Below are 16,003 nucleotides of genomic sequence, written 5' to 3'. Positions count from 1 at the left end.
AGGAGCCTGTTCACGTTGGACCTGTGGTAGACATAAATCTTTTTGCATATGGCCTCAAACTTCTTTGGGGGAAATTTGTTGTTGTTGCATTTTCCCCAAATCCTGCTCACATTCAGAACCTGGGAGTGCTCATTCTTTGGCAGGGGATGAATAGGCTGAGGGTCGTCTCAATTTATTGTACTTTTTCTTTCCCTTTTTGTTCCTTCTGGACTTTTTGACTTATTGGCACACTCTGTGGGCATGGCTACCCAGGGATGGCCAGAATGCGGTCTCTCACAGCTTGCCTTACACACAACCCAAAGCTTTCTAGAGAGTTTTCTCTCAGAGTCTTCCCTCTCAGAGTCCCACTCCCACTGGGTGGGAGATGGAGGTTTCATTACTGGAGTCCCCTGATCTGGAATGGGAGGGTAAGAGTCTATTTAGGAGTCTAGCATCTCTCTCCAAGGAATCTAAGACCTAGTTCAGGACTAGTGGGGGAGACTGGTATCCCAGTAGGGTTCTAATCATTCCTGTTTACCCCTGGACTTACCCCCATGGCAGGCTGGATGAAGTCCCCCTTCTCCTTAGAGCCTCTGTTCTGCTCCGTCTCTCCTGGCTGGGTTCTTTCTTGGTGAAGTCAAAGCTTCTTGGGTGCTAGGGAACCCAACTGGCCTGCCCAACTCAGTGCCCTAGCAGAGGTACGGTCAGATGATTGGGAACAGGCTGGACAAAAATCGCTTTTTTCCTGAGCCTGAAAGTGCTGCCTTGCATATAGAGCATCACCTGGATTTTGCCTTGGGCTTGCATGGCTGCTCTGCCATGCCTGAGAATGGGTAGAGGAGGTGAGCAGGAAGCCGCTAGAGTGGAGGCTTCGGGTGGCTGTAACCATTGTGCTTGAAGCAAACAAAACAAAATGCTTGAACTGCTCAAAAAAACTGCCAGAACAATAAAGGTGAAAGAAAAGGGATGGGAGTGAAGTGAACTGCCACTATCGGCTGCCACGGAGGCGGAGGATCTGGTGGCAAGCGAGAGAAAGGGGCATGGCCGATACAAGCCATGCCACAGCTTTGAGCTGTGACTAGAACCTGCAGAGAGAGAAGAGCAGCCCATGTGTAGCAGAACTGTGGGAGACACTGGGCTCAGAGTGGCTGCAGTGTGTATGTACCAGAACCTCAAGTTGTTCCCATGTATGCTGAGCGGCCATCCCTGCACACAGCACTCACAGGATTGGAGGAATGAAAAGGTGAGAGTTATGACATCCTTGCACCCCCTACCCTCTGAGACACAAAGGGGGAGATTTCATGGATGATCTGACTCTTGAATGTTAATCATACAAACCATTTTTTTTGGTGAAATGTACTATACACATGATCAGTGTTACTGTACAGATGGATGCACAAATCTTATATAATTTCTCCTATGAGGAATGTCTTTCCCTGTTTTTCAAGTGTTAATAAATTTGGTTGAGAAGATAGATATTTTTCTGAGTCATCCTCTCCACAGTCCTCAATTCCAATGAGTTTTATTCCAGTTGTGGCCAACATAGCTAGTGGGGATATGTTGTTTATGAGGATATATTAAGAAATTAATTACATGGCTATATCTTTGGTCTGTGTTGTAGAGGAACTTTACACCCCGCAGAGTATACCAGTACCTGGCAAGAGCAAACTGCTCCAACAATCTGTCCCCTTTTTCTTCAGTCTCTGTCATATCCAGGCTAAGGCTATCACTGCATTCAAATGCTGCTGGGAGTTCATTTGTAGACCCAGAAAGGTCATCTTCATGCACTGTTGTATCTTCCTCTTTATGTGCAGCTTCGGCCTGAGAAAGCAAACAACAGCAATCACGTTTTAGAGGAAACAGCAAATTTAAAATGTATTACTTTGGCTCATAAGCAGACAAGCTAAAATGTATGTAAAATGTATATTTAACAACATTTGTTAAGCAACAGAAATATAAAGTGAAAATGAAAAAGACTAAAATTAAGTTACTTTTGATCAGAAATTGTATATATTTGTACAATCCATTCCCTTAATCAAGATGTTTTTAAAGAAACTTCATCAGCATGTCTTGCACCTAGGTTTACAGACTGACTTTCATTCAGAAAGGCTCCAAAGCACTTTTAAAAAGTGAATATAGGGATTATGCGCCCATCATTTTGGAAATGCAACAGCCTCTTTTTGTACTCTGAAACCTCCTGTGTTCTTTTCCCATCTTTCAGAACACAGTCAGCTTCCTGGGTGATCCCTATCCCAGATCTAACCTCCTTATATTCTCCTGAGGCTTTTCTTTCCTGTCCCACTTTTAAACCTGAACAAAGTTCAGCTCAGTCCCAGTTCTCTCTACTTTTTTGTTATTCTGCATCCTCAGTGGGGTGCAAGTCAGTCTCTGTGGGAATGGATGACATCTTCAAATCACACCTTCTCTTGGGCATCTTTCAGATTAGAGGGGCCTCACAATGCATTATATAACTGACTTGGGGGAAGCTGTGTAACATGGGATTTGAAGACAACAGTTGGCCCTTCATAGATTACCACACTTGCTCAGCCTGCAACAGATTCCAGATATCAGGGAAAGTTGTTAGGCTCAGGTCAGCAAGAAAGCAAATTGCTGTTGAAGAGAGAAATGAAGGTTATCTGGTTAGACTGCAGGAATAGGAGATAGTGGGGGTGGGGGTCAGGTACTGTGCAATTAGAAGTACTATATGCATGTTATGCCTTCCTTTGTTTTAGCAACTGCATTAGCCACTTTGAAATATGGGATATCATATACATGGCCATCGGTTTGTTCTGGTTATGGCAATGTCAGTGTTCTTATCAGAAGAGATATACTCTAGCGGAGTTAGGAGGAAGAAAGGAAGATGATATAAAGAAAAAACTGGGATATAAAGGAGAAGTAACCATTAAAGGTTCAGTTATGTTTTAATATGCTTCCCGAATACGAGGGGTTTAGATATTACAGTGATAGGAGCCATGAAAATACCAGAGATAGATAGATCTGAATCTCTGAATATCTTTTAGGTCTTCCCATCAGTAGTCTCTAATTCCTTATTAATAATCTACTAATTGTTGCAATCTTTGCCCTTACAGACATAACAAAGTAACTTAATTTCTTTCCAGGCTTAAAAAGGTGCCATCTTGTTCTTATCTTTGGTACTTTCTTTATCTTCCGTGATTGAAAAACTGACTATACATTGGCAAATACTTTTTGACACAGGAATGCTTAAGAAGAACCTTGAAAAAGAGACATAGGTTTGGAAAGGTTTCCCTTTCCCCTACCTACTCTCATTATTTGTTGCTGTCACTTCTTGCATTGTGTCTAAAACTGATGTAAGTTTCCTGGGGAAGGGACCATGTCTTCTGTGGTTGCCTGTGAAGTGCCTAGTACAATTTTTGGCACTATATAAAAAGCGACAATTCCTCCTCTGCATTGCTGACCTGCTAGTAGTAAATATAGGAATAAAACCAGGCGGGAGTGGAGCTTTGCTTTTACTAGACTAAGTAAAATTATTTAGCTACAAGCTTCAAGTTTTTGTAATGAAAGACTGGATGAGATAAGCTTTGAGTCACACAGCTCTTTTCCAGACCTGAAGAAGAGCTCTGTGTGGCTCAAACGCTTGTCTCTCTCACCAACAGAAGCTGGTCCAACAAAAGATACTATCTCACTCACCTTGTCTGTGGAAAGGTCCTTATCAACTTGGGTTATGCATTTCATAAATGTTAAACCTGTTGTGGGACTAATCTAATCTGTGTATTATTTTTACAAACAGCTCACCGTGTGTTTTCATTCTCTACTCCTTTACAGATTGCACGCATTCAACTTTGTACCAAACACGTCAGTACGAGGACAGGGACATTACATGAATTTTCATGATACTGTTTTTTAAATTAGGCATATATGTAGCACATAACATTCATGACTAGTGGTCTATGACTTTAATTTACAGATCAATAACTATTAAAAGGACTATTAAAACATTGGTATCAAGCGGGCAGTAGTCGTAGCCTGCAACAGAATCTCTTTGACTAGAACTACTTGAAATAAAATGTTATCAACCCCTGCCCACTCAATAACACTCTCTCATTTATTTTCTTTCCTTGCCTCATTTTCTTATTTTCCTGTTATCTGAAAAGTACCCAGCTCAGCCACAACAGCTTGACTGGTAACCCTATTGTGTCATAATGATACACATAATATCAGATTACTCTAATATTTTGTTGTATCACCTGTTCTTTCTTTTCTTTTGTATTGTGGGAGGGAGGGAAGGAAGGTTAAGGTTCAGCTAATATACTGCAATGGAAGTATTACCAAAAAGAAAGAGAATTAACCACCCCCTACCATACACACACATTGATAATCTTTTACCAACCTTTCATAATGATAGAATTGTGTCTGCAGGCATGGTTCACTTCAGACAGCTGTATGGAACAGTGTTTTGCAAATCTAACATAATACTGCAATTAGGCATTTAACATTCTGACAGTATGCCAAAAGGCAAGAATTGAATCCAGTGCACACAACTGTACAATAGTTTCCCACATACAAAAAAATCTCACAAATATATGCATACACCCACACCCCGGTTAGCATATTATCCTATAAAAATCAGCATGAAGAACATTAGGAGTATTTCTACAGCATTTGCAACTTCAGAGACTCGTATATTTATCTTGTCCAGGCCCCCCTGGTGGGGGGGAGCAAGTGGGGCAATTTGCCCCGGGCCCTGCAGGGGCCCCCACAAGAATATAATATTCTATAGTTTTGCAATTTTTTTTTTTATGGAAGGGGCCCCCAAAATTGCTTTGCCCCAGGACCCCTGAATCCTCTGGGCAGCCCTGATCTTGCCATTAGTTAGTGGCATTCATACTATGCAAAACGCAAAATACTTAATTTAAAAAGACCAAAATAGAAAGAGACAAATGTTAAAAAAGAAGTGTATGGGTCACATAAGAGTGTGTAAAAATCTATCTATCTATCTCTATACATAAACATACGAACACTCCATACTACTTGGGGAAGAGAAAACATACTTGCCCCAGCATTCAAACCCCTCATGACATTTTAAAAATAAGATTTTTTTTTTAAAAAGTTCATTTTAGAAGAAGTATAATCAGAAAGTTCTCAAAACTCCTTCACCTTAGAACCCTCAGACACCTGGTAATTACTCATGTTAGGCAAAGACACTTCAAAGCTAGATGTTCTTGTATTAAAATGATGTGGGTCAGCTGAGGTGGTATCACATGATGTAGAAAGAGAGTCCATGTGAATTGTATCCTCAGAGGGGGAAAGAGTCATGATCTATTAAAAAGAATAATAATTAATAGTAATAATTAATAAAATAACCAGTTATGAAGCTCCTCTATCACATGCCTTTTTATTATACTAAGGTCACAGCCCTGCTACAGTTAAGGTTAAGACCAGGTTTCTGGTTAAAGGTTGACTCTAAGTGCTTTAAAATCTACATGGTTACTCAGAATGCAAACTGACATTTGGTGTGACTCATGGGAGCATGGGGTTTTGTTAATGGACCAAACTTGCGACCATTTGCCCAAATGATTTCAGGATAGTCTCGGAAAAAAAATAGTTTTTCTAAGAGTTGAGAGATTCTGGTAACCTTTTCTTGCTCATAGACAGAGATCAAACCAAGGCTCAGATCATCCCACTAAGATGTCCAACACTCAAGGGTTATCCCAACAGAGTGCGTGGCACCTGGGAGTGAACTCAAATTAAAAGGTTATTTCAAAAAGATTTTTATCTCCTGTTTAGAGCATTGCAAGCCTTGCACACTGATATGCTAAAGAAATTACACTGAACAAGTGGGGAAAGAGGATTTAACAGGATTATTAACCTTTAACGATCCTGGGCAGTTCACAGGGCTAAGCAGTAGTACTTGGACTCTAAGCAGCTGGCCAGTGTCAGATCAAGTCCCACTTTGGGCAAAAATTTGGAAAAGTATGGATGGGTGCTGTCATATTTTTCTTTTTAATTTGAGGGGAATATAATTCATATGTTTTGTATTCATCTTCATATTCTTTTCATAAAAAGGAGATGTGTGAATGTTTGCTTGCATTTCATGGGGTAGAGGAATGGGGGGAATAGAAGTGGGGGGGGTTAGGACTGCATTGAGGGGAGGAGGATAAATGGGGATGGGTAGTAAGGGGAAAGAAAGGTTGGGGGGCTCAGGTGAGGGAGAGACACACACTGGGGTGAGTGGCAAGAGGGCTGGGGGAGAATAGGGCCAGAGGTGTCTGTCTACCCCACATTCTCCCCTTCTGTTTATGAGCCAGGCTCTGTGGTGTCTGAATCCCTCTTCCTCTCCTTCTCCTACCCATGTGATCTGCAATCTGGAGAAGGCCTGCTGTTCTGGGTGGGGCATTTAGAACAGGCATGCTTGGAGCATGCACTAGGGACACAGTGCTGAGGCGGAGGTGAGGAGCTGAGAACTCCTATGCTTGCTGACACATATCAGAAATGCTCCAATCCTTGGGAAGAAGGAAGGGAATGCTCACTGACAGGAATGGAGCAATTCACAGGTCTCAAACTATTGTTTCAGGCTGTATGCATACCCCTGGGGTATTCTCTTTCAGATGAGAATGTCTCCTTGAGATGAATGGGCCACTTCACACGTCTCTGAGCCTCTGACTTTGAAGTCCGAAAGGGAGAGGCAGGGCGATTACGGGTGTATGGGTATATCTACACTGCCGGCCGGATTGGGGGGTAGTGATCGATCTATCGGGGATCAATTTATCGTGTGTAGTGTAGACGCAATAAATCAATCCCTGATTGCTCTCCCATCGACTGCTGAACTCCAGCAGTGCGAGATGCAGAAGCAAAGTTGAAAGGGGGAGCCACGGCTGTCGATCCAGCGCTGCGACGATGCAAAGTAAGTAATTTTAATTTGATCTAAGATACGTCAACTTCAGCTACACTGTTCTTGTAGCTGATGTTGCGTATCTTAGATTGATTCCATCCCCACTCCCAGTGTAGACCAGGCCTAAGAGTAGGTGGGAATAGGGCAGAGGGGTTTTGGTCAGGGAGGGATATTAAGCATAAGGTATAAATGGGAATTGGTGGCAGGGGAGAGAAGGGTGGTTGGGGGGCTCAAGTAAGAGGGAGGGATGAAGATTAGGGGATGTGGGAGAGGAGAAGATGGGAAGGGCTGGAGAACATGAGGAGTAGCAGAGGAAATTGGCTTAATTAGATAGGAACAAGAGAGGGGATCTGGAAATGTTGCAGGGAATGGTGGAGCAGGGGTTGAGAAGAAGAGACAGTATTCTCTTACATGCTTAAAGTTACTGTAACAACCATATAATAAAACTCAAGGTTTTGGGACACAGACCATGGATAAGATTTGTCTCACTGGCCCTGTTAGCAGCTACACAGTTCAGAGCACGACCATTATCCCCACTCCACTATAACAAAATATATGGGGGTGGGGTGAGAGGAGAAACACAGATGAATCACATAGCAACTGCATAGCCTAGTGGAAAGACCTGTAGGCTGGGACTATTCCTGGCTCTGCCACTGGCCTGCTGGGTGACCTTGGGCAAGTCACTTCATCACTCTGTGCCTCAGTTTCCTATCTCTAAAATGGGGACACTGATGAAAAGCCCTGTACAGAAGCAAGGTTTTTTGATTATTTCCTAGCCAGGGTAGCCTTTCAGCTGCAAACCAAGGTGAGAACAACAACTGTCTAAATAACCACTAATCTACCAACAAATATTTCTCTTTCTGTTTAAAAAACTGAGAAATTAAATGGCAAAAAACTTAACACAGAAGCTTGGTCTACACTGAAAACTTACATCAGCATAGCTACATCTCTCAGGGGTATGAAAAATCCATACCCTTCAGCAATGTAATTAAGCTGACCTAACTCTTGGAGTATACAGCGTTAGGTTGATGGAAGAGTTCTTCTGTTGTTCTAGCTACTGCTTCTTGGGGAGGTGTATTAACTATAGCAATGGAAGAACCCTGTCATGACCCAGGTTCATGGGAGCAGTCATGCTCCAACCCTCCACCTGGCAGCCTGCTGATCACTGCTTCCCTAGGATCCAGGAAGCCCAGCCCCAGCTTGAGGTTCTGTCCCTGAGGGTCTATTGGTGGAGTCCCAGAGCTGTTGATTAGCCTGCTGGCCCTACTTAAAGCAGGAATAGAAAGCTGTCTGAATAACTGGGTCCACCCTGTCCTGGACTATGTGTCTTCTATCTTGCTCCTGCCCCCTTGGCTTGATTTCCTGGTATCCTGACGTCACCTGACTCCTAGCATCTGATTCACGGTCTGATCTCCAGTTTGTCTCCTTTTGATCTCCTTATATCCTGAACTAGCTGACTCTTGTTTCATGAGTGTGGACTCTGGCACTGATCACTAGTCTGGCAGCCCACGACCCGGCTGTGACAAACCCCTTCCATTGCTGCAGTGAGTGTCTACACTCAAGTGCTACAGTGACACAGCTGCAGTGTTGTAGCTGTGCCACTGTAGTGTTGAAATGTAGACATGCCCAGAGTTAAGGCTGTTTCTGACAGCTTGTGCCCTTCCAAAATATTGAATTAAGCAAAACTCATACTTCTGAAAACCAAGAAATACAGGGTTCAGGTAAACGCCAACATAATTGTATCTCTTCCTCTTTGAGCGATGCCCAATACACCCATAATGCACACATTCCCACGCTGTCTTTTCACTGTAATGGACAGGCGCTACCTGCATTTGCCCTACATTTAAGCACTAAACCTACTCCCCCCAGCGGATTATCACACTTGTCAAATTTAACAACTTCATATCCTTTTACAAACCCTTTACACTTTCACACTTGATACTATCTCAACTTATCCCTTCCTCTATCATTAAATCCACAGACTGCTCTCAGATCCCACCTCACTACTGACAATACCTATGTCAAGAAGATCCCTGTGCCCTGCTGCTGACACAACATACACAACTTTGTACTGAAATGATGCAGACTGGAACCTCAAGATACATGTGCACTTCTTTCCACCCCACTCAGACCTAGATATCCTCATATCACAGTCAGAGATCTTCTAAGCTACTCCAACTTACTCCTCCACCATTCAATACAGTTACACTTAACACAGTGAATGCAGATGGAATGCATGCAGATCATTCCCAGTGACTATTGCCAGCACTGGGTCTGGGAGGGGTGGGGGAACAGACACAGTTAAGGTTGTGTTGGTGTTTACATTCTCTCTGTATTTCCTGGTTTTCCAGAAGTTTGAGTTTTGCTGTACTTGACATTCTGGAAGGGCTTGAGCTATACCAGGCAACTTTATCTCTGCATTAACAAAGTTTTTTGTCATTTAATATTTGCATGCAATGCAAACACTGTGCTAATGCTATCTTCCTAAGGCTGTTGATTAGCTTGTTTCAACTTGTATACTTTTCACTTTATAATCTTTCAATTTTTTATTCATATTTAAACATCCCAAAGGTGAATTTTTCAAAATTGGATGCCTGCTACATTTTATAAACATTATACATCTGAAGGATTTAACATTGGCCATTTAAGCAAAACTAATAGCTTTGCTGAATAAAGTGCTACTTATCAGATCTGACACTTCCTGTGTTTAGTACTTTCATCAAAATTATTTTCCATCTTCAGTTAAAGGACAAGTGAGCCATTAGAAAGCACTCAGTTATATGACATTTGGCATCCCAGTTGATCAATTTGCATTTAAGCAACAAGAAATTAAAAGATCAGTTTATTTTAAAAAATCTATCTATTCTTAACAAACTGTAAATTAACTACTTACTAGGTCTGAATGTTCCAATATTTGGCTTGTTGTTAGGTCCTCCTCCTCTGATGACTCATCGGAGTCCTCATGGTTCATTTTATTTAGGCTGGGTGTACTTCCTGAAAGCTGGCTTTCCTCCAGAAGCTGCATATCGCATTTGTCCAGACTATCTAAGGAACGTCTGCGCACTCCCCAGTTGAAATTGTCCATACTCTCACCCTGAAAACACACGCAGGCTCAATTTGCTTCCTATACTATTATACAAAATTACTTTCAAAATTACTAATAATTTGTTCTAAACTAGCAGAAGAATGTGTTTGATATAAAAAATATAGTACAGATCTTATATGAACACAATTTTGTTAAGTAATAAAGTAATCAGAAGCTACTGAAATTTTCTAAGACTCCATCTGGAAATAAGAACAATAAAGATGGAAATAAAAGTTAAATGAATTCATTATTTTGAATACTAAGTGTTTTTCATGCTTTACTGCTTTAAAAATTTGCTTTTATAATCCCAGGAGAACATATATGCACATCTATCTCAATGTCAATGAAACAGTGACAGGTTAAATAAAAATCTTAAAGCAACTTGAAAAGATTTCCGCCCTCCATAACGTTATTGTAAAACATTAGGCTCAATCAACAGGACATGTTCATAGTAATATTTCAATAGCAAATCCGATGTTAAATATTTTAGATTCTCTGTACTACAAACATAACCACAATAATGAAATGCAAAGTTAAGGCAGATTTGAATGCAGCTCTAATTTTGCATGCACAATGCAATGGCTAAAGCAGCACAGCTTTTTAATTTTTATTCTAGGCTTATGATTGATTTTTCTTTATAGACTGGACATTTTTTTCTCCAGAAGTAAGCTGACTTGTATGGACCAACATTTCAGTTTTAAAAGGCACAGAGTCAACTTAAAAATCAAATTTGTATATGAATATTTTCTTCCTATTTAAGGTTCTGAGTCTATGCACATATATGCAAATATGAGTTAAAGCACAATGGGTAAGTATTTGCAGGATCAAGACAATAGTGGCAAACACTATCTAAAACTGTTATAAATGAATAGAGTTACTGAAAAAATATTTATTTCACACTGTTTTTTCCCATTTGTTTACATGGTGCATTTGACAGTACTTTGTGTGTAGCCGGTTTCACTAATTCCCTTCTATGGGCAAGTTAAGATCAAGTCCTTGCAGATATTTAAGCATATGAATAATTTTACTCATGTGAGTAGGCCCACTGAGATCAAAGGGGCTCTGCACAGGGCCAAGTGTTTTCCAATTTGGATCCAGTTACAGGTTTGGGGTCTTAATCATTTTCCCTCTTACTAAAAAGACCCTAATAAAGACATCAACATAAGAAAAAAAGCTATTATAGGAAAAAGGATTAAAGGGAGAAAAAGTAAGTACAAAACCTACTTTTAAAATGGTGCTCTACAAGAAACCAGAATTTTAAAAAATGAATCAGCTTCAAGTTAACAATTATCCTTTAAATATGAAATAACTATAAATATATAAATTTGGCAAAAAATCTTTGTCTTAAAATCATAAATGGGAAGAAAAAATTATATATTACACATGAAGTATATTATGTTTTTATAGAGTCGCACACCCATCTAGAATATACTCCTGAGTAATATAATACATTTTCATAGGTGAAAAAGGCCCAGTTCAGCATGTACCTACTTTGGGCACATGAGCAATGCCACTGAGTTTCATTGGACTTCTTACATAATTAAAGTTAGACATTTGCTTAATACCTTGCTAAATCAGAGCAAAAGGCATAAGCAGCAATGAGTTAAGTATAAGTTTATTTTAAAATAAGTCACTGACTTTGTGCAAAGATATATAAGCATTTTGAATCACTGCTTTTTAGTGCAAAGAACACGGTTATATAAATATTCAGAGGAAAAGCTCTGGACAACAACGATAAGCTAACCTCTCATGAACAAAGATGAAGCAAAACTTAAAATAGATGCAGAAAAGAGAAAATACCTCTAGAAATATATGCTCGTCTAGCTCAGCCCCCTGAAACATTTGGTAGACTTAAGGGATATACTACAATCAACAGTAAAATGACAATGAATCCATTATGAAGCGAGACATTGCAGAATATTGTGTCTTTCATATTGTGGAAGCGGGAGCACATAATAAGGTGGTCGTTGGAAAAGAACAGAAATTATGTCCAACATTTAAGGAAACCTGTCTCCTTGAATTGTAAAAGATATTTTATAATTTAAAACTATTTATTTGTGTTAAAAATTATTTTTCTCCCCAACACGAAGGCTACAGGACAACTGCACCAGTTGTTCTTCCTCCACGAGGTATCCAGTAACAAGAAATAGACTAACGTCATGCCCTTGTCTTTATGATGCCAACTTCCATTATAATATCCAGCAGTTTTACTTTGCAGCTGCTGCCACAGAAATGAGGCACTAATTTATTTCCACTGCTGCTCCTCTTTGGAATCTCTCAAAGAAGAAAAGAAAAACAAAATGGATGAGAGATAAAAATAAGGGTGACATACAGTAACTGTAATCAGGAAAAACAGGGGGAGAGAAAGTGGGACAAATAAAAGAAAAGAAAACAAATTATGAAGATGAAGACACTAAAATGAGGAGAGAATACAAGAGAAGAGGCTTGCAGGAGATGTGAGATACACATAAAAAATATTTGGGGCCTGATCTTTCCAGTGGTACATACACATTTCACACTGAATTCAGTGACAGCCTGGAGCGTGTAGACAGATTACTATTTTTGCACCACAAAATAATTAATTAACAAGGAGGAAAGATGGCCTTGAGCGGCTATTAACTTCTCTTTTGCTGCACGTAGAGATTATTGTCTACTTTTCATAAAGCTACTTGTTACAAACACAAATCAGTTCATGTGATCATTGTGTCGTCTGAACAATGGCCAGATACGACAGTGTACTCCATCACTTAGCATCTTATGGTGTGGGAGGCTGGGTTTGAACACATTGTGTATCCATCCTAAACACTACCACAACCCAGACTGAAACTGGGACCTCTGCAGTCAGAGGAAAAAAAAACAACTAAAAGCAGTTCTACCAGGCAGACCAGAATATATCCTAAATCAAGCCAGAAGGAATTGTGCTAAGCTTGTTTCAGACAAGAGCTTCTCTGGCAGTGTTGGCAAAACATGTTTCCATTAACTTTGCACACAAATAGCAATGTATATAGATACAGTGTTGTCCACATAGATTAGACATGTTTTAGTCATTTAAGATTAACACAGTATTTCCATATGCTTGTGTCTTTCCATATGCTTGTGCCCATATGCTTGTGTCTATTTCCCAAATGGTGGGGAAGGTTCTAGGAGGGTTGTAGACCTAGTCTAAAGGAGAGAAGCTAGGAGGCATAAGGGGGGCTGGAGAGCAAGCCTGCGCCATACTCATTCTGTAGTGGTGGCTTGACTCAGCTCTTGCTCTGGATGTGGTGACCTGGCATGATAGGAGTGCAGCCAGGCCAAACCAGAGAGATGCTGTGATCCCATGCATTAGGTCACAACACCCAGAATGGGGAGCCAGGGCCAATCCTGTGAGACAGGAACCACTGCTGTAGGAAGAATGAGGCTTTCTTGCTCTCCAAATAATATTTTCTATGATCTCTTAATAGCTTTCAGTGTCATTTCAATTTTCTACAGAAAGTTAAAGGTTTAAAACTTAGGCCCCAACTTCGCAAACCACATATGCACATCCTTAACTTTACTCACATTAGTCCCATTGACTTCAATGGAACTACTCATGAGTAAATGTAAGCACATATATGTTTTCAGGATCAGAACCATAAATAGTCAGCAAAATTCTGGGGAACTGTGGACTACTGAAAACTTTTCTATAAAGAGGTCACATGTACCAGTTTTCGCAACATGCTAAGAAGAACCAATGTCCCTATTAATTTCAACATGGGAGTTAGGAGTCAGTCATCAGCAATTTAATGCTACAAAGGCAAAAAACTTTTCTACATTTTAACAATATAAAGGTGACAGATTAACTAAACATATTTCCTGTTTTTTAGTGTTTATGTACTACTTGTGTGCACAGTTACTGAAAAAGAAAAAAAGAGTCCAACTTTGCAACTCAAATTAGAAATGAGGGGATTTCATCTAGAATCTCTATTTTTAAAATCACATATTCTTTGATAATGCAAAGCCACACGTATTTGAAGTTAAGCTCCAAATAGCTGAATTACTTTAAACTCAATTTTTTCTAGAGCTTTAAAAATATTTCTAGGGCAAAGCAGCACATGAAACACCACTTACATATGTACACACACACACACACAAACTGAAAGAGAAAAAAACCTATGATATTATTCTATAATACAAATTTGCAACAATACACACCATCTACTTGCACATCTGAATTCAAATAGCATTATCTTACCTGAAGTTCCTGGATAGCAGATATAATAGATAGAAAAACAAATAAAAATCTATTTAAAATTACTGTATTAAAGATACCACATACTTAAACATTTGCCCTACAGTAATAAATAATGCGATCAGAAAAACTTTAGCTCTGTAATGCTACCGTTAAGTAAAAAATAAAAATAAAATACTATGTTATTGGTTTTTAAATCTTTATTAAATACCAATCATATCTTGTGATCTGTGCATAATGCACCCAGCACTGACCTGTTTATAATATAATGTTTCCAAAATAGCTGTCTCCATTTGTGCTAGTCTGAGCTTTCCAACACTTTTTCATTCATGTTTATGAACACCAAATTTAAACTAGGTGTAAGTGGGTAAAGTTCCAATGAAGTCACTATAGTTCTCACCTCTTATGCAAGGCCTGAATAAGGCCCTTTATTTGTATTTGTTTAAAACACTGAATTGCATAATGATGTGAGGCTTCAGTTACAGGAAATATATTATTGGGTTGCCTAATAATGTTGCTATAGTTAAAAATAAATATATATTTCCCATTATACTTCCCTCTTTTCAGGCATTCAAAGCTGAAAGTCATAACTCCAGTCTTGCTTAAATCTTGGTCTGCAAGTTTCAGATGTGGAGCAGTTTATCAAATAGTGAAGGGTTTTTTTAATCTGTATTTTTAGTTTTACTTTATGTAAAAATAGAGATGTTGGATACTTGATCCACAAGTACCACAAGACAGATTTTTTTTGTTTAAGGTTTAGGAGCAAGCTTTGTCATTAGCAGTTTAATACTGGGATGGTCAAAACATATGGAAAACCACAGCAGAATCCTTTCCAGGATGAACTAAACACATTATTAAGTTTTTCCTCCTTTTGTATCTGATTTTGTAATTGCTACATGTTTGGTATGGTCACTGGTTCAAAGGAAGCTGCTCATGTGATTCCAGGGATGATATGGCCATTACTCAATAACATGGACTAATCTCTTGCAGAGAGTTGGGAATGTTTATATTAATTATTATTAAGTATTATTATTATTATGAACTGTAAGATGTCTGCCAAAATTTAACAATGCACAATCTGCTGAGTTTATGTTACATCCATTCCCCTCACCCTTTTATTGTATATTGACTAATTTAGGCCTCAATACTAAAATTAGGCACATACTTAAATCTTTGCAGGATCAGAGATTAAGACTATAAACTCTTTGTGGCAGAGATTTCACAGCACCGAGCACAATGAAGTGCCAACCTGGTTCTGGATCTATAAGCATTACTTTAGCAGTGCTACTAATAGCAATAACAATAATTTTCTAATTGGTTTGTCTACATTTTAATCTTTGCTCTCTGGCTGAATATTGACTTTTTTTCTCCATCTGATTTTAAGTGCTGAAGGGAAAGAAGCAGCAATTCTCAAATCTCAGTCTGTGGTTGGAATCCTGCTTTCATGATTCTCATGCCAATTTATCATCTGACAATTGATCAAATTACAATAAAATTATCATTGCATTGTAATATTTTGAATACATTTTTAAAGATGTGTTGTAATGACTGCAGACATTTTTTTTTTACAAAGTTATTTGGCATAAATATTTTGTCTTTTATCACTATCTAACAGTTTTTGAACTCTATTTTAACAACCACAGATTAAAATTATTCCTGTAAATCTAGTCAGAACTCATTTAAATTTTTTTTCTGCAAGCTATTCAGTTTAGCCATGAACACATTTAGCAAATGATTTTGCTTTTATTTGTCAGATATCTACATCCAGTGAGACATTTAGTGCTTTCCTCCAAGAGGTCAAAGAGGGAAGTGCCATATCATACAGGTGCCTCTTTCCCCTATCATTCTACCTAATGAG

The 16,003-nt window shown here is 39.2% G+C and overlaps 1 protein-coding gene across 8 annotated transcripts in view; it reads right to left on the bottom strand.

Annotated features, from left to right (window-relative positions):
• FRY (FRY microtubule binding protein) overlaps positions 1-16,003 on the bottom strand; it is a 388,433-nt gene that overhangs the window by 44,420 nt on the left and 328,010 nt on the right. For 5 of the 8 annotated variants that reach the window (XM_030563058.1, XM_030563048.1, XM_030563011.1 and 2 more), the window contains 4 exons: positions 14,149-14,157; positions 9,744-9,944; positions 5,116-5,277; positions 1,634-1,800 (listed from right to left, as the gene is read on the bottom strand). In XM_030563058.1, the coding sequence (XP_030418918.1) occupies positions 1,634-1,800; positions 5,116-5,277; positions 9,744-9,944; positions 14,149-14,157 (539 nt within the window). The remainder of the gene's footprint in view (positions 1-1,633; positions 1,801-5,115; positions 5,278-9,743; positions 9,945-14,148; positions 14,158-16,003) is intronic. The other 3 variants (XM_030563012.1, XM_030563038.1, XM_030563065.1) reach the window with 2 other exon arrangements.

This window comes from Gopherus evgoodei, chromosome 1 (genome assembly GCF_007399415.2).
Source record: "Gopherus evgoodei ecotype Sinaloan lineage chromosome 1, rGopEvg1_v1.p, whole genome shotgun sequence".
Taxonomy (NCBI): Eukaryota; Metazoa; Chordata; order Testudines; family Testudinidae; genus Gopherus; species Gopherus evgoodei.
This window is presented reverse-complemented; position numbering and strand designations above follow the sequence as displayed.